General features: G+C 44.8%; 1 protein-coding gene across 1 annotated transcript in view; it reads right to left on the bottom strand.

Moving 5' to 3' along the window:
* The window catches only part of Syx18 (syntaxin 18), a 42,231-nt gene that overhangs the window by 10,754 nt on the left and 13,208 nt on the right, over positions 1-18,269 (bottom strand). Inside the window, exons 6-8 of the mRNA XM_037426855.2 lie at positions 15,023-15,209; positions 11,891-11,949; positions 11,760-11,829 (exon numbers count right to left, since the gene is read on the bottom strand). Coding sequence (XP_037282752.1) covers positions 11,760-11,829; positions 11,891-11,949; positions 15,023-15,209 — 316 coding nt within the window. The remainder of the gene's footprint in view (positions 1-11,759; positions 11,830-11,890; positions 11,950-15,022; positions 15,210-18,269) is intronic.

The following is an 18,269-nucleotide window of genomic DNA, read 5'->3' as shown; positions in this document are numbered from 1 at the left end:
CGGAAGCGATACCACTTAAGAAGCCCAACTCCCCTCATGTCGTGAATGCACTGCTATCTATACTTGCACGCGTCGGATTTCCTTCTCAAATCAAATGCGACAATGGTAGTGTTTTCACCAGCTGCCTTACCTCTACCTTTATGGATACATGTGGAATAGAAGTAGTGCACAGCTCGATCCATCACCCGCAATATAATCCGGTAGAGCGTATGCATTCTGTTCTGAAACGGATACCGAGAGCTCTTTGCCACGAGCACAAATGCAACTGGGAACCCTGTATTCCACCTGCTATATTCGCTTTGAGATGAGCTCCTCATAAAAGCACTGGTTTCAGCCCTGCAGAGCTTGTGTATGGCAGGAGTTTAAGAACACCATTGCGAATGCTACGCGAGTCCTGGGAGGGATTTGATGAGGACCCTAATGTAATTGCGTATGTTCTAGACCTCCTTCAAAGGCTTGGAAAAATGAAAGATCTAGTGGAAAGCCACATGAAGGCTGCACAAGTGTTGTCGAAGTAGTACTACGACAAATCGGCGAAGAAGCACGCTTTTAAAGTAGGAAGTCAGGTAATGCTGCTGCGGCCGTCCAAAATGAACAAGCTTGAGGTTCATTGGGAAGGGCCCGCCAAAGTAATATCGAAGCTTTCTGATACCAATTATGAAGTGAAATTAGGAAGGCAGCCGAACAAAATTTACCACAGTAACTTGATGAAACCATAGGTTCAACGTCAAATGGTCGTAAATCTGCTGTTGAATGCTTCAGAGGAAGAGGGAGCAGAAATTTTGAGTTCTAGTGATGTAATCGAAAGGGGATCGGAGGTAATCTTGGAGCAGTTGAACATAGAGCTTAGGTTAAGTGAAGCCCAGAAGGAGGACCTCAGAAGGATTGTTTCTGAGTTTCAAGACGTGTTTTTGGAGCGTCCCGGAAACACGACGGTGATCGAACATGATATCAAGCTAACTTGTGAGGAGCCAATCCGTAGCAAGCCATATCATTGTTCCCCTGTGCAAAAGCAGATCATGAAAGAGGAGATCGATAAAATGCTGGAGTTGGGAGTCATAGTACCGGGCGAGAGTGACTACACATCCCCTCTAATATTGGTTGAAGTGCCAGGAAAAGATCCGAGGCCATGCATCGATTATCGGCATTTTAACGTCGTAACTCGAGACCAAACTTACCCGATACCTAACCTAGAGGGGAGGGTAGAAACTGTGTCACAGTCTAGCTATATTTCCACGTTAGACCTCGTGCGAGGGTATTGGCAAGTCCCCCTTACAGAGCGTGCTAGCCGCTACGCCGCATTTGTTTCTACATTTGGAACGTATCGTTCACTTAAGCTGAGCTTTGGATTGAAAAATGCGCCCTTTTGTTTTTCAGGCTTAATGGACCGCGTTCTTAAAGGCCTCTCTGAGTTCGCTCTGCCATACCTTGACGATGTCGCCATCTTCTCAAACAACTGGGAAGAACATGTCAAGCATTCACGCGTTGTGCTGAACAGGTTGAAAGAAGCTGGTCTTACCGTGAAACCTACTAAATGTCACCTAGGGAGCGGCGAGGTGTCTTACCTGGGACACGTTGTGGGGCGTGGCCGGCGTAGACCTTCAGAAATTAAGGTAGCTACCGTTGTGAACTATCCACGACCAACCACAAAATCAGAGATAAGGGCATTCTTGGGCATGGCTGGATACTATCAGCATTACATGCAAAACTACTCTAGCATTGCCAGCCCTCTAACTGACACACTTTGAAACTCCGAGCCGGTTAAAGTAGTATGGGACTCAGAAAAGGAGAACCCGTTTTGCCAGCCAAAACAGGCCCTAAGCGAAAAGCCCGTTCTCATGGCGCCCGATTTCTCTAAAAGATTTGTGATTCAATGCGACGCGAGTGATCGCGGCATGGGAGCTATATTGTGCCAGGAAGACAGTGCTGGTAACGAAAGGCCAGTTTTGTATTTAAGTCGAAAACTCGGCGGTAGGGAAGAGGCATACAGTACCTCTGAAAAGGACTTACCACGTGTGGGCCGTTCAAAAGCTAGCTTGTTATGTCTCCGGTTCGAGGTTTGTGGTCGAAACGAATTACTGTCCTCTAACCTGGTTAAATAACATGTCGCCTGAAAGTGGCCGGTTACTGAGGTGGAGCATGATACTCCAACAGCACAACTTTGACGTTCGCTACAAAAAAGGAAAGCTAAACGCTAATGCAGATGCATTGAGCCATGCGTTTAGTTAGTACCTTCTCTACCTTTCAGTTTCTTGCTGGCGATTCGGGGCAAAATTTTGTCCTCATCACGGCCTTATCTGAGCGCTCTCGTCCAGAGTGAGCTCAAGGAGCCAACTTTATGTTGTATTCTATTTCCTTACGTTGTTGTACGTGTAAAAATGTGAGTTCTCATTTCAAGAGTCTTGTGCCCCACATGTGCCTCTTGATGTAGAGGGAACGAAATTCCGATAGACACGTAGCTAGATATATGTTGTACTATACTTTGTCTGGTGTTCTGTCGGGTGACCGAGGGCACCTGCTTGTGTCGTGTGTTGTCTGTTGTCGAACCGTTCTTGACAAGTTGCAGAACCATCGACAATAGCTGAGACCGAAAATCGTCAAAAGAGACGAGCGAAGCTGGCTGACAAGTTGTGGCGACAAGCCAGTGGAGCTGGGATCCGTCCTCAAGAATGGGATGTGTTCCGGGAACGGAGTCTGGAGCTGCATTCTCCCCATGGACCTGGAGGCGAACCTGGAGAGATTTGGCGAGCGAGCGCGCCTGACATTCGAGCCACGTGGAAGCAGCTCGCCTTTCTGGCGCATTGTCTGGCGGCGGGGGTGCTGTTATGCCTGAGAGTCCACACCGAACGTCCATGCCTCTGAAAAAGGCAATCTGTGTCAAGGCCAGAACGCGAGCCCGCCTGACGCGAACAACTCAACGGCGTCATCACGCGGCGACACCGATCTGTCGCGCACGCACAGCAAGCCACCTCAGGCCATGAGCCCGTTGCAGCAATAGGCGCCTTCCAGTCTGGCGAGTCTTACGCAATGCGTGGCGGCGTCACTCGTCCTTGGGTGCAGCCACGTGCAGAGGCTCCGAATTTGATGAGAATGACGCCCCCCAGCGGCGACCCCATTAGAGGATTCTGACCTCACGACCAGTGGCGCTTCTGGTTGGACATTTGGTTACTCAAAGAATCCACCCGGTGCATATAAAAAAAAGCCCTGCGGCACGTCGCGAGCAGTTGACTCGTGTGTCAGAGAAGAGAGTTCGGCTCTTCGAGTCTCTAAACTGTCGGCCCCAGTACCAAATTTGTAATGCCTCTATTTCTTTACTGTACATAAACCTTGTTAACTCACCGTCGTCTCGTCCGCTCGTCTATCAGCGCTGCGCAGAAGCAGTCGCAAGCTGAGAAACCTACGCTACCAAACGACTGGTGACCTTCCCGGTGGAGTTCGAAACAGTGGCACCTTCGGGACCGTGTTGGCGTCGCCGTCTTTCGTAACATGTTGCAACCCCTTCGAGATCTCCTGTGGCGGTGGACGGGCTGTTATGATCGGCCTGCCTGGCTTGACGCCGCTTTGTCGCATGAGACCTGGTGGCTGAGCCTACCCTAATTTCTTCCAAGTCACTGTTTCCAGAGATGCACCAAGAGCGGCGACAACAGAGAAATCGTTCTTCTAGTTATCCCAAGTCATCGGCACCCCTCGTAAAATCTTTCGGACATGCCTGACTGACTGACGGATCAGGAAGAGTTCTTGGCCGTCAAGGCGGCTTGCTTTGTCGTCAAGGTGCCCCGGGTAAAGGGCCCAGCGTCTGAAAACCGTCTGCGGATGCATTTCCCTCATTCTCCGTAGTGCCTTGATGCTGCTGTCTCCACAATTTGTGGTCTGCCTGGTGCCGCATACCCATCACTGCAACAGACTACGAAAGTGACTTCCACGTAAGACTCAACGTCTTCGTGCTGTGCTGTGTCATGCGCGGTGGGCAGTGTTTTTTCCCTTGCCATGCGCTAAACTAAGCATGCCTCTTCCCCCTTTCGTGGGTTGGGAAGGAGGTGGCGTTACATTTTCCCCTTTTAGAGGCGGAGGTGAAGATGGTAATTTTCATTGGACTGTCCTGGCCTTCATTGTTTTTTCCTACAGGGAACCCTGGGAAGGCCAGGACATAAAACGCGAGCGCCGAGGCACTCCCGACAAGTTCTCACAAGCTCGCAGAAGCTCCCATCATGCTTCCGTTGAGAGCTTCCATGATGCTGCTCTCATCGTGTAATAACACGCTACCTGTATATAATGTAATTAAAAGTTACTGTTAACAGCTCCTGGCTTTTCTCCTCAACATCTCCCTGAGACTCTGGCAGGCTCCGGTCCTCTGGGCAGAACCCCGATAACATCAGTGCCACTACCAAGGCTTCCTACCAGGCGTACTAGCCGGTGCTAACGTTTTATAGCCATAGGTCCGTTCGATTTACCTGCACTGCCTGAACTGGTTCACGTAGTGCCGCACTCGACTGTTCGTTTTTGTAGTGCAAGGTGGCGCTCTCTGAACTGGGCCATTCGTTTTAAAAAGTGCAGGCGTCGTGCATGGCCACTTCATACAAAACCCCGCACTCAGTTTGGAGATAGCGCAACTCGAGTACAGGCAGTGGTGCTGTTGTAACTATCGTAGCAGACGAATTATGTGCATCCGTAAGAGGCTGTTATGACCGGCATCAGTAGGCGCCATGCTGTCGCTGAGAAGCGTGGCCGGGCAGTGTTCCCACGCCTAGAACCCAGTTTTCTCGGAACCAGCGTCCAGAAATGACGGGGGAGCGGCGCTCTTTTAATCTTCAAACAAGTAGCCGGCTCGCCGAATGCCTATGCCCGCCAGGCATTGTCCCTGCTAGCCGGCGGATGAGACATCACGTCGCCACGAAGCGGTAAGCCGTTCCAGAGGGGACAACAAAGACAGCGTCTTCCTTTGTAGAAACGGCGACCGCCGCCACAAAGTGCCCTGCTAATTGAGCAGACAGATTGGCGGACCGTTTGATGTCTGCTGTCCGAAGCTTGGGACCCCTCGACCAGTGACACACACGACGAGCAAGAGCCCCTCTGGCGCCACCTTTAAGTGCAGTGATCTTGACTCGAAATTGGCTGTTCCCGTGCGCCGTGCCTGCTCGTACCCCTCACCTGTTGTGTGTGTGTGTGATTGGTGTTCCACTGAAGAAGGAGGAGCCCGACAGGGCTTATAACGGCGCCGCAGAGTGCAGGACGTCGCTCTGGACCAAGTAAAGGTTCAACCACCACGTTCGTAGTTTGTGAAGGCTCTGGACCAAGTAAAGGTTCAACCACCACGTTCGTAGTTTGTGAAGGCTCTGGACCAAGAAAAGGTTCAACCACCACGTTCGTGGTTTGTGAACTCTTAACCTCATGCTGTAAATATTTGTAAATAGTGCCATAAACCTTGTTTGTTTTTCGTATCCCCATCTTGTAAGCGGTCGTTTCCTCAACCCGAAGCTACACCACGCTACCACAGCACCCCGGGATCACAACAACTGGTGATCAGCGGAGGGATTCGCAACAACTGGGTGGCAGCGGTCGGATTCGAAGCCACAAGGAACAACAACAGTCGGCCCAAGAGAAGCAGTTGGCTCGAGACATGAATCACGTATGGGTGAGTGCTTGGGTTTTCCTTTGAGTGAACCAGGTTCTAAAAGAGGGTTAAATTTTAGAACTGGTAGTTAACTTTGCCGAAAGACTCAGTTTCGCCGTTTCGGGAAGTTATTTTTGGAAGTAGCGAGCACTCAGTACGATCATGGACTTACGGGAGCTGCAGAAGTCAGACTTGTTGCTGTTGTGTGAGGAATTGGGGATCGATACAAAGGGTTTGGCACGAAAACCCATAATCATTCAAGCGATTAATGATTTGGGGGCTGATGATGAGGAACTAAGTGAAGAATGGGACCTCATCATCGAAAGAAAACTAAGAGCAGCTCAGATGGAAGGAAAGAGTGAACACGAAAGAGAAGGCCTCAAGCTAAAGTTTTTCAAACAAGACTATGAGTTGCGTATGAGAATGGGACCCCAGCGAGGAGTACTTCTCGAAAAGGAGGCAGAGTTCGAGATGTCTAGGTACATGCAGCCATATGAGGTATCATGGGATATGGGCCTGTATCTCAGACTCTTTGAACGAAAGTGTAGTCAACTTAAGTGTGAGCGAGACACCTGGTCTCAGAAGCTACGCACGGTTCTGCCCTGCGAGGCAGCGGACGTTGTTGCGCGACTCAGTGAGCAGCACGCGAACAACTATGAAGTTATCAAAGCAGAGCTGATCAGAAGATTCGGAACTTCTGTTAGCAAAAAGAAAGAAAGACTCGCACCGGAGTCTGAAAGCGAGGCGCGTCGCAAAGCGCCGGAAGTTGAGGCGCCTCATAAAGCGCGACAGGAACAGATTGCGCCAGAAAAGGGCCCGCGAATTCTCGAAGGCGTCAATCTAGAGCATGTCGAGAACGAGCCCTTCGCCAGTCTCGAGGTAGAGACAGTATCAAAAGACGGTCCTTGCGAGGATGAGGTGTGTGCCAGCAGCCCTAATGGGCTCAGTAAGGAGCTGGAAACCATCCCCATGCCTCGAGAGGACGTCTCGAGATCGTCACATGCAGATAGGGTAAGCACAGTGGGTAAATACAGCGAGAGCACGATGCTTCAGGAGTGCAGCGATGCCATCGGAGAGGGCCCAGTTAATGGTTTCATCAGCATTAACAAAGATAATTTGGCCCGGCAGTCCGTCGTGACACCGAGTATAAAATGTTTGAGCGTGGGGGAAAATGTAGCACTAGCTCCAACGAGCTTCCCAACCCCTCAGCTCCCGACGCGACATGATGATGGCATCGAGAGAAAGGAGGCAAGAAAACATCGCCCAAAAAGAAAGAAGCAGAAGCGTTCGTCACTGTGCAAGCCTAGGTCAGGCCCCACTCAGTCGCAAGAAAGACGAGAGGGTAGGCCGTTAATCCGTTCCAGGAAACGTCCATGGTGGCGTTCCGAGAGGTACAAGCGGCAAGCCAGGTGTAGAGGGGGGAAACGAGGTGCGTTACCCCAACGAAAAGCGCGGTTGCGTTCGACAACTTCAGAAAAGCGGCCTTGCCCGAAGGGTCAAAGTCGAAAGGGCAGAGTGGCTAAATACCGCGCAGGGGTGAATACAAAGAGAAAATGGCACAGGCTCCCCCCCAGCTTCTGGCGTCGCTTTCAAATTCCTACGGGGAATAGGCCGATGTGTAAAATGAGGTGTGACGGCAGTGCACTGCTTAGAGTTTGCGCATTTTGTAGTCTCTGTCGTGCTCGAAAACCGCCGGGACCACGACCCCATCGTGTCCGATTCAGAGGAATCTAGTTGAGAAAAGAGGGCGGTCAGTTTTAACAATGGTTGCACGTGCGTGTTAAGTATGGCTACTGATTATTGAATTGGAGATGCATATTGGTCTGTTTAAGTTTGTAAGTCACATGATGCGGAGTAAATTTTTGAAAAGGAAAACCGCCGAACTAAAGGCTGAAAATTGAAGTCCATTAATCATTTGTACGAATATACCAAGAATGTAAAAACTGGAAAAATTGTTGTTTTTTTTTGTGTTTCAAAGGTTTAGTTTAATATCGTATGCCTTTACTGTCATGTGGATGTGGCGTGAATTGGCATTTAAGGAAGAAGATATTAACATAGACCAGATGATTTCGTAAAATGGTTAAGTTTGGCGCAACACAGTGCAGTTGTCGTTGCGCGTTATGAGACTTGAGAGCCATTGGCACACGGTTATAAAAAAACCTTCGCGATTGTTGTGAGGTGCTTTTCAGGTGTTTTTACCTATGGTTATTTTTGTGTTGTACACGGTGTGTTACAATGTAACGTAAGAAAGACAAAGTGTGAGGGATTAAGCGTTTGGTTAATAGCGCCGTGTATTTTGCAATGCTTAGAAATGAGAGTAATTGAACGCTCAGGAGAGCCCAGTGAGATTTACTCAGAGGCATTAGCAAAGGCAATTTGCTTCAACCAAACGAACCTTCTAGAAAGAAGTGTTTGTCTCTGTTTTGTTGGTTTTCTTTGAAGACAATTGATCAAGGATCATATGAGCGAAACGGTAAGCTTTATCTAATTCTGAGCAAACTAAGAGTATTTTGACCACAGTGTAGGCCAAAGATTCAGAAAAGCTAGAGAGCTTTATGTCTCAGTGGAAGACAATTATGGGCGGCCGTAAACAAAGACGGACGTTCGGGCAAAAGTAGCGCTCGCTGAATCCGAGTTCCTGACTGATGCTCTCAGCGGGACAGAACCGATGAAAGTAGTCAGCGATGAAAAAGAGCCTGCTGTTTTATATCAGGACGACAATGGTATCAAGCAAAGCTGCGCTTTGCTTGCACCAGAATTTGGGCTCTCGTGAGATAACGTACTGCGCTTCAGGAAATGAATGCGCTTGCCTTGTGTAGGCCATTCATCAGTTGCAGGTTATCTCAGAGGTGCTAAATTTAAAGTAGGGACAGACCATTTTCCCCTTACTTGGCTGCAAACCGTGACATAAAGAACAGTCGCCTTGTGAGGCAGAGCTTGATTCTTCGAAAATACAATTTTGGCATTAGGTAAAAGAAGGGCAAATTGAATGGAAACGTTGACACGCTCAGCCGCCATTCTGGGGTGCTCTTTCTGTATCAAAATTGATATTTTAGTTTTTTTCGTGCATCTTATGTAAATTTGTAAGGTAGCACGTCCGGTTTTTCAGCTCAAGTGAGTCCTGAGAGTTTTGAGTGTGAGCTTTTGTTAAAGCTAGGAAATGAAAATTGGTTTCCATCCCTCTTTTGGCTTGGTTTGATCGAAGGGGGCCGAGTGCTTGCTTGTACAGGTGGTCGAGTATCAGAGATGCTGTCGAAGATTCGGCAATCACCCGGACCATGCCACAAGCGAAGGCCAGTTCCTGGCATTCAACTACTGACCTTTTCGTCGTCCCTGCGAGCAGCAGTGTTGACTGCTGCCCTCCGTGACTCATCTGGCGAGGGGGAAGCTGTTATGACCGGCATCAGTAGGCGCCATGCTGTCGCTGAGAAGCGTGGCCGGGCAGCGTTCCCACGCCTAGAACCCAGTTTTCTCGGAACCAGCGTCCAGAAATGACGGGGGAGCGGCGCTCTTTTAATCTTCAAACAAGTAGCCGGCTCGCCGAATGCCTATGCCCGCCAGGCATTGTCCCTGCTAGCCGGCGGATGAGACATCACGTCGCCACAAAGCGGTAAGCCGTTCCAGAGGGGACAACAAAGACAGCGTCTTCCTTTGTAGAAACGGCGACCGCCACCACAAAGTGCCCTGCTAATTGAGCAGACAGATTGGCGGACCGTTTGATGTCTGCTGTCCGAAGCTTGGGACCCCTCGACCAGTGACACACACGACGAGCAAGAGCCCCTCTGGCGCCACCTTTAAGTGCAGTGATCTTGACTCGAAATTGGCTGTTCACGTGCGCCGTGCCTGCTCGTACCCCTCACCTGTTGTGTGTGTGTGTGATTGGTGTTCCACTGAAGAAGGAGGAGCCCGACAGGGCTTATAACGGCGCCGCAGAGTGCAGGACGTCGCTCTGGACCAAGTAAAGGTTCAACCACCACGTTCGTAGTTTGTGAAGGCTCTGGACCAAGTAAAGGTTCAACCACCACGTTCGTAGTTTGTGAAGGCTCTGGACCAAGAAAAGGTTCAACCACCACGTTCGTGGTTTGTGAACTCTTAACCTCATGCTGTAAATATTTGTAAATAGTGCCATAAACCTTGTTTGTTTTTCGTATCCCCATCTTGTAAGCGGTCGTTTCCTCAACCCGAAGCTACACCACGCTACCACAGCACCCCGGGATCACAACAACTGGTGATCAGCGGTGGGATCACGACAAGGCGTTCTCGAATGGTTAACGTTGAGACTGAATAAAGACGTGAATTGTGTTGTAGTAAATGGGAGTTTGGTGACTCCGTCGGCTTTGATATCTACATATCGGCTGCATATGTATCATAAGGCGTTTTTAGGCCCCATGTCATCGCTTTTTGCTAGTAAACCAGTTTTGCTGCATTCCTGCTCATGTCTAACTGCACGCTACCACTTCCCTACTCCTGCTGTTGAGAAAATCTGCTGCTATGTACAGTCGACAGCGGTCGGCCAAGGAGCACGTATGCTGTGCTGTCCACCTAAGTAGCACAAATCCACCAAGCACGTTAACTTTTTCAGCAGTGACCATTGGTCGTCTTATTGTCACGTGAGGAAAAAATCAAGGTACTGACTCATGACTTCTTCGCAGTACCTTGGCATTCTGTTGCATTGCAACCTAGTCAATACAAGTGTAACAACTGCGACGATGTATTGTCGAGCTCTTATCAGTTCTATAATATTTTGCACAATGGCTGCACTTGTTGCGACGGAATCCATGGCTTCTTTTTTTTTGATGAAATTGGCTAGCTTGCACACTAATGCTTTCAAACACACGCAGGCACACAGCGAACAAGTGAGAAACACGGCACAAGGTGCACTTCAGCGTTCGTTTCAATGTGGAGCTAGTGTCGCGCTACGCATGCACTCGCTGAACTTGTGCTGCATGAGTTCAGCTTTGACTGCACTGCTATCTGAACTGCCAAGAACTGGTTAACACAGTGCAAGGTGAATTGAACGGACCTCGTGATGATGATGGTGGTGGCGATAACCGCTCACAAGCACAACGCCACCAACCGCTCAATAGTTGCGACCTCAAAACACGGCTTCTGCGCAAAACATGTGTGTCACGCGGTGCAAACAACTTTACAAGAAGTGTCAGCACCTCCACAAAGTTTGCAGGAACTGTCCTCACTTTAACAAAATCGCCTCCAACAAGAAGGTGAGAAAGAAGGTTGTCGCAGAGAAACAGAAACAAAAGCAAAATTTCCAATAAGTTCATTTCAATAAGTTCAACTTATACGACTACAGATTTACAAAGCTTTTCGTTCTAAGAATTTTCCTCCATCAAACCTATACGTTTTCTTTTTGTGACTAAAAGAACACTGCCACCTATTCGATGGCTACTTGAAAGAAATTATAACCACAATGAACAGCAAAAAAAGAGAAAAAAAATTGCTAATGTTTCTTGACAACTTACGTAGCTTGGTTTCTCAAAATTTTGTACAACATAATTTAAAATTTTTAGTCTGCTTTTATGGGTAGTTACTAACCTGGCAACTGTAATGTGAGTAGTGGAGTGAGTACGTGGCTGATAGCACGATTTACACAACTTAAGTTCAGGTGGTGAGCGAACCAGAGCGTGACCCACAAGGGTACGTTTCACTACTGCTCCCCATATGCTTAACAGTTTTCGCTAACCGCTGTCAGAGCACCCTTAAAATTGCTGCCAAAGTGTCTGTTCCCATCACGCAGTGTTGCCAAAAGACATGCGCCAGTCAAGTGCACACTTAACTTGTTACAAAGCGCGGCACTGTTTTTTTCTTTCCTTGACACCCCTGTTGCATCAAATTTTATTTCTGATGCTTGTGTTATTGACGTGAACTCTACTGATAACATTCAGTGTGACTGGTATTAGCAGGTCAGCTTTCTATCAGCTAGAGTGCTGCTGATGACAAGGTCGCAATAGCGTAAAAAAAAGAATAAAGAGCCATGTTTGATAGCAAGCTAAGCACAGGTTCCACTCGCAAGTCTGGGTTGCCCCTAGATGCTACATCGCACAAACAGCTGCTTTAGCAGCATTGGTGGCTTATGAAAAAATCATTTTCAAGAGTATTCTCAACCAATCACAAAAAAAAGATGGCTCACCTGTTCCAACACTTTTTCTGTGAACACCTTTTGCAGCTGTGAAATCTGCATAACACTTCCCTCAATGCTCCTGAAGGATAAATAAAAATACGTGAGACAAATGGCTCACAAACACTTTGCTGTTGGCTCACTTGACTTCATCGGAGAGTGCATTCAACTCCTCATAGAGCTTCTTGTTCTCTTGCTCAAACTGAAACAAAAATAATCAATTTGTATTTTACTTAGGCATAATCTAAACACTGCTTATTTCTTGATCAAACTTGAACTTAGAGTTGATGCATGACAGGATCAAACCTGTGTGAAAGTCTCTTGGCATCAGGGCGATGTTAACTTGCCTTAAAAGAGCACTGAGACAAAAATTCTAAGGGGAGATAATGAGCATGATATATTTATGTGGAGACATACACGACATCTACAATATATCAAGGGCAAATATAGCAGCCTAGAACATATTTAAAATCAATTTTAAACTGCACGCCACGCGATTGAGTGAGATGCAGAGCCCCTCGCGACGCCAAAATCAAAGCAGGGGCCATGTAAGCAAACCTACGTCACAAGTTTGTGTTGGCTAGTTGCTTGCACACGTCTTGTCCTTGTGCTACCTGCATTTTCCTCCTCTGTGCCAGTGGCCTCGCCTGTGCTGGCTGTGCTAGCAGACAGTGCAGCACCTGCTTGCACATACTTTCATGCGCAGCACCCACATCACAGTTTTGTGTGGTCACATGGTCAGCTGTGCTTGTCGTGCCCCCAGAACGGCTCCTGCCTAGCTCGGTGCTCTTTGAAACAGAATTTGAGACTGAGCACTCTAGAAACATCTGTAAATAAATAACCATCGCGTACTCGCTGAAATGAGGTTTCTAGCTATGATGAGAGGTGCAAAAATAAGGTGCAAAACATTTGTGTCAGTGCCTCTTTGAGTACCCTTTTACATTGGTTTAAAAATTATTCATCAATTATGATAAAACTTGCAGAGTATATGCATATCTGTGTTCTCATTTTAAATATGCAATTATTACTATAGTACAGTATGTAGTCTGTAAAATATCAAAATTTCATATGCCTTTTTAGGGGGAGCGAGATTCCTACTAAACTTGGTGAGTTAGAAAGTAAATCCGCAAATCACAATAGTGCGGAATGAAAGTTGTACGCAGTAAAACAAGAATGAATTATTTATACCCATTTAAAACTTGTATGTTGAACACACTCCAGTCAGTCTGTGTCACAATAAGTTTAGAACTTAAGAATTCATTATGTGAATACTTTCATGTAATCCAATAAAAGTTATGTTATCAAAAACATTGTGAATAAATATATACTAAACATCTCAGTAAAGTTAATTTGCCAGTGAAATGTTCATACTCAGTCAAGAAACTTGGGGTACATTTGCATGCAAGCTATTTGATTCTATCTAGTTTATATACTTTAGCAGTATAAATAAGATATTGCTGTTTCATAAATGTAAAATTATCTGAAGTACTATGATTTAACACCTACAAAATATTTCACTAAAATTCAGAAAATAACTGAGAGACAGAACGTTTACTTTCATATTCACTTTCAATCTATAAATCGAGGGACCAAACCAGTCACCCTTAGCAGTTGCAAAATATCGCAGTGGAAGCTAAAAAACTGCAATATTTGGTGACAATACTAAAAATTATTTTATTACTCAAGATTTATTTAAGAAGTTCAGTAAATGTATTTTGGCATAAACGTTCTGAAGAGTCATCTTGGATTATTTAATGTAGAAGAACGGCATTGAATGACCAGCACCACTGACAAACAGTGGCGTTTATTCCCGACACTCTTTTGTTGCAGCAACTGGCGCTTTAGTGGTGTTTATTCATGTCACTCGTTTGTTGCTGCAACTGGTGCTTTTGCTCCCATTATAACAATAAGTAGACAACAATAATCTTGAAATGACTAATATTTCCAGCAGGTTCAGAAAATCAGGCTGAATAGTATGGCAGAGCTTTTATTGTGCTTTATAAAATAAACTTTTTCCTAAAATGAATGCAAATGAAGAAATTAAACTTATTATTTTCAACATGAAAGCCATCAATGAGCTGTAAACATAGGACGCTAACATTAAATATGTATAAACTGGCATGCACAGGAAGTGCATTTGATTGCAGGCTAGAGAACCATCGCAGCAGCTCCACAAGACCTTTAGACCTTTACATTCACAAAGGCAATACTGCTGCAGAGGATGTGTCATGATTATACCACATCATGCATAACACCTCGTGAACATGTTAGCCTTCCAACCACACTGGCATGTGCTGGACTGCTGTACAACAAAACATGTCCACCCCATTAAGCACATAAGCACATCGCCTGCCCCATCATTCACAGTTTGAACAAACCATTTCATGCATCCAGCTATGAAAGCAGAAGCTTGATGATAGTTATGGAATTTCTCAAAATCTATTAAAATATTTGTATTGTCTCAAACTAGTGCAATCTATGAAAAACCATAATTACACAATCGCAGTGCCAAAGTGAGCCCTGTGATGATTGGATGACATTTTGTTGATAGCTTATAGGACACAACCTTTTCAATAACGTTGGTGAGGACACCCACTAATATGAATGAGCTATACATCTGTTTCAGCACCAATGTTGTGGGCACTTAATGCATGCTGCGGTAACGGCTTTTTGAGTGCGTAGGTCTCAACCAGGATCATAGAATAAAAACCTGCACATAAACACATTGCTTTTAATGGATTTGGGTCATGTCTTGTTTTCTTAAATCTTATTGGCTCAAAATTCCCATCAAACATGATTGTATCACTGACACCCAATATTTGTGTTGAGTATAAAGTAGCAAATATTTATTTTTTGCCCTAAGCTGAAGAGTGGCCTCGCATTCACTTGGAAAAACACGAAACTTAATAGGCCAGAAAGTACGACCTTGGTAAAAAAAAAGTAAACATAGAATACTTATTTTCTCCATGTGCTAATGTAGACCATATCAGCATTGTTTGCAAGTTTCAGTTGTATCAAACTTACTCAAGGGTGGCTGTGACTGTGTGAGCTCCAGAAGTTTTCCAATCACACGAAATTGATACATCAAGGTAAGAGCATAAAGGTTCACTATTAAAAGAAGAGAATCATGAACTCTATGAAAACGACCGTGCCCAACATCGAGGGCAGTGAGATGAGTATTGCATAAAATAATTGAAATAAATTATTTTTCCAAGCAATGCGAATAGAAAGAAAGTAATAAATGAAGCACTCTTTCAGCACACTAGTAAGCTCACCATTTGAAACTCTTCATACGAGATTACCACATTCTCATCCCAGCCATCAAATGAGAAAAGGTCGTCTGAAACATCCCCATAAGCAGCAACTGCTGGTTGTGCTTCAGCCGGCACCTGATATGGCTCTTCACCAGTTCCTTCCATAGCATGGGGTGCCTTATTTTTTATCTCAGGCTCCAGTCTACCCCTAAAAAGACACATTTTGCATGAGTGTCCCAAACTTATGTAAAATATGGCTTACAAGATAGTTGTTTCACTGCAGTTAGTAGCTGCTAGCAGTACAAGACACATACTATATACAAAAAAAGAAAGCACAGTAACATTCTGCTGTTAATACAACACTAATATAATTCTTGTGTAGATCTTAGTATAGTTCTAAATCTCTAGCTAAGTGATGAATGTAACTTTTGTGTAGGCCCTGGTGAATGTCAAGATTCCCCGCTTAATGCAGCTTAATTACCATGAAACCTGGGAAAGTATGTAGCACCGACAATTCAGTGATTTCCTTGACAATCACACGCCTTCCGAGGTGGTGGTGGTGGTACTATCTTGAACGGTGCAGGTAACAGCCAGGTGCTTCAGATGTCTTTCTCACAATTTTAGGTAAATAACTGAGATTAATTTTTTTCTCATATCTGTAGTTTATATAATTTTTAGATTTTATTAATTTGTTTTACACTTGTTTCAAGTAATGTGAGCCTTGTTTTAGGCCTGTAGTGAAAACAATGTGACCAAGAAATATTAGATGATGGACAAGGCGGCTGTCGGAAGTGCTCCACACTAAAGATCAGAGGTGTATATGTGAATTTGTTATAAAAGGGTTCAACCCCTTTGTTGCATACATGATCATGTTTGTATGTTTGAATATATATATCTAGGCAGGCGTGGTGATGGAGTGGCCGTGGCGTTGCAAGTAGATCCTCCGTGAGCAGTCACAACATGGTTTATTTCGACGTTTCAGCCAGATATATATATATATATATATATATATATATATATATATATATATATATATATATATATATATATATATATATATATATATATATATGTGTGTGTGTGTGTGTGTGTGTGGAAAGAAGTGTATACCTAAGGGCTTGTTTTTTGACACAATATTAATGAGATCTAACAGAAAATAATGCCAAGGAATGTATAGGGGAAGTTATTAGAGCCAATGTAATGTCATTAAGAAGGAAGAATAGTGGGTGAAAAAATAACTTGCCGTGGACAGGATACAAATAACTGCTCATGGCAAGTTATTTTTTCACCCATTTTTTTTTCTTATTGTGTGTGTGTGTGTATACACACACACACACACACACACAAACACACACCGTGTTTACTCGTGTAAAGATCGCACCCCTAAATTTTGTCTTCTAAGTTCGTTATTTCCCCCCTCGTAATGATCACACTCCGAACTTGCCGCATCGTTATGTCGTGTTCAAGTCTAGCCGATGATCATCGCCTTTATTATCTGTCGAATGTTGCATTAATAACTCTTCAAAACTATGCTAATGCCGTAAACTTACTCATTTAAATGAAAGCATTCCTTATTTAGATGGAAAAAACTGTTTTCACGCACGTGACGTACTCACAAACTCCATAACTGAAGAAAAGAAGAAAAAAAATGCGGTCACTTTGCTCCGTCAGCCACCATGTTTGTTTTGACACCCGGCACTGTTACAGCGGCGGCCGCCTGTTGGTCGACCTGTGTTCATTCCGCAGCAATGTTTTTTTTTTTCCTGAGACCACTTTTTTTTCTGTGCTTTGTGATCGTCTGTTGAAGCACCGTTTCACCATGGGGCGGTATGCGAGCTTTACTGCCGCGTTCAAGCTGAAGGCGCTTGACTAGGCGCTAGAACACAGCCACCGTGCAGCCGGCAGACATTTCGACATCGATGAAATCCGGATCCAATATTGGAAAAAACAGCGCGACAAGCTCATGGCTACTAACAGCACGCGACGGGTTTTCCGTGGACCCAAATCTGGCAAGTTCGCTGACATTAAAAAGGCAGTCTTCGAATACGTGAAGGACATGTGTAAGGACCGTTATGCAGTGTCATTAGACATGATACGGACGCAGGCGTGCACAGTTTCCTGGAGACTAGGAATAGCCACAAAGAACTTCCGCGCCAGCTCCGGCTGGACGACACGCTTCATGCGGCGGAATGGACTGTCACTGGCATTTCCAGCGTGCTCAATGAAACGGAAGATGGCCCTCTGTGGGACAAAGACACTGCTGGTCCCGACACTGACGCCAGTGACGCTTCAGCGTCTGAATGAATGTTAGGGGGTCAGAGAGGTAAAAAATAAAAGTGCAGTGTGCCATGCATGTAGCTCCTGCGTAATGCGTGCATTTTATTACAAAGGTAAGCTTTAACTTACTTTTATTTTTGGTTATGTTCATGATAGCTATCGTAAGAATTCTGATTAGCGACTTTTTTGCGTTTTCGGTGCTCGGAACATTTTTTCATAGAAAATTTACCCCGCGTAATGATCGCATTCCGAAGTTGGAGTCAATTTTTTTGAAAAAAAAAAAAATGAGATCATTATGCAAGTATATACAGTATATATATATATATATATATATATATATATATATATATATATATATATATATATATATATATATATATATATATATATCTATTGGCCATCTCTGATCGTGCTGAAAAAAATTGTGCAGGTGTATGTGAATACGAGAAGTAGTTATTGAGGCGTTATAATTTGCAAAAAGCTTTTGTATTGCTTAAAGGGCGCTTCAAACTTTGGGCACCCAAGTGAAACTGTGTCACGTCAAATAATTTATATAATAATATTGGTTCGAGTGCTTAATGCGAAACAATTTTTGTATTGATCTCAAGGTGCTACACTTTAATGACTGTGACAGTTTATTCATATGAGTTTTAATTTTCTTCATTTTTCGCTTGAGTGAAAAATTGCAATATGTTGCATGTTTACCATATTCTATAAAAAGCACAAATTTTTTTGCCAGAAATATTTTTACAAAATCTGCTTTATATACTCATATATTCAATGATTGAAATACCTCGGGAGCAAATGAAGGAAAAATATTGCCCAAACATTGTGGTAAAGTTGGACAAAACAGCATTTTCACCCATATTGCAGCTCAATTTTTGCAATGTAGTAGCCAAATTAAAAGTTTGGCTCTTATACTATTGCATAGTAGATTACATCACTAAGATAAGCAGAAAGTTTCAGAAGAGTAGGTTTTGTTTTAAGGGAG

Source organism: Rhipicephalus microplus, chromosome X (assembly GCF_043290135.1).
Source record: "Rhipicephalus microplus isolate Deutch F79 chromosome X, USDA_Rmic, whole genome shotgun sequence".
Taxonomy (NCBI): domain Eukaryota; kingdom Metazoa; phylum Arthropoda; class Arachnida; order Ixodida; family Ixodidae; genus Rhipicephalus; species Rhipicephalus microplus.
The sequence above is the reverse complement of the archived record's forward strand: the minus strand, read 5'-3'. Positions and strand labels throughout refer to the sequence as shown.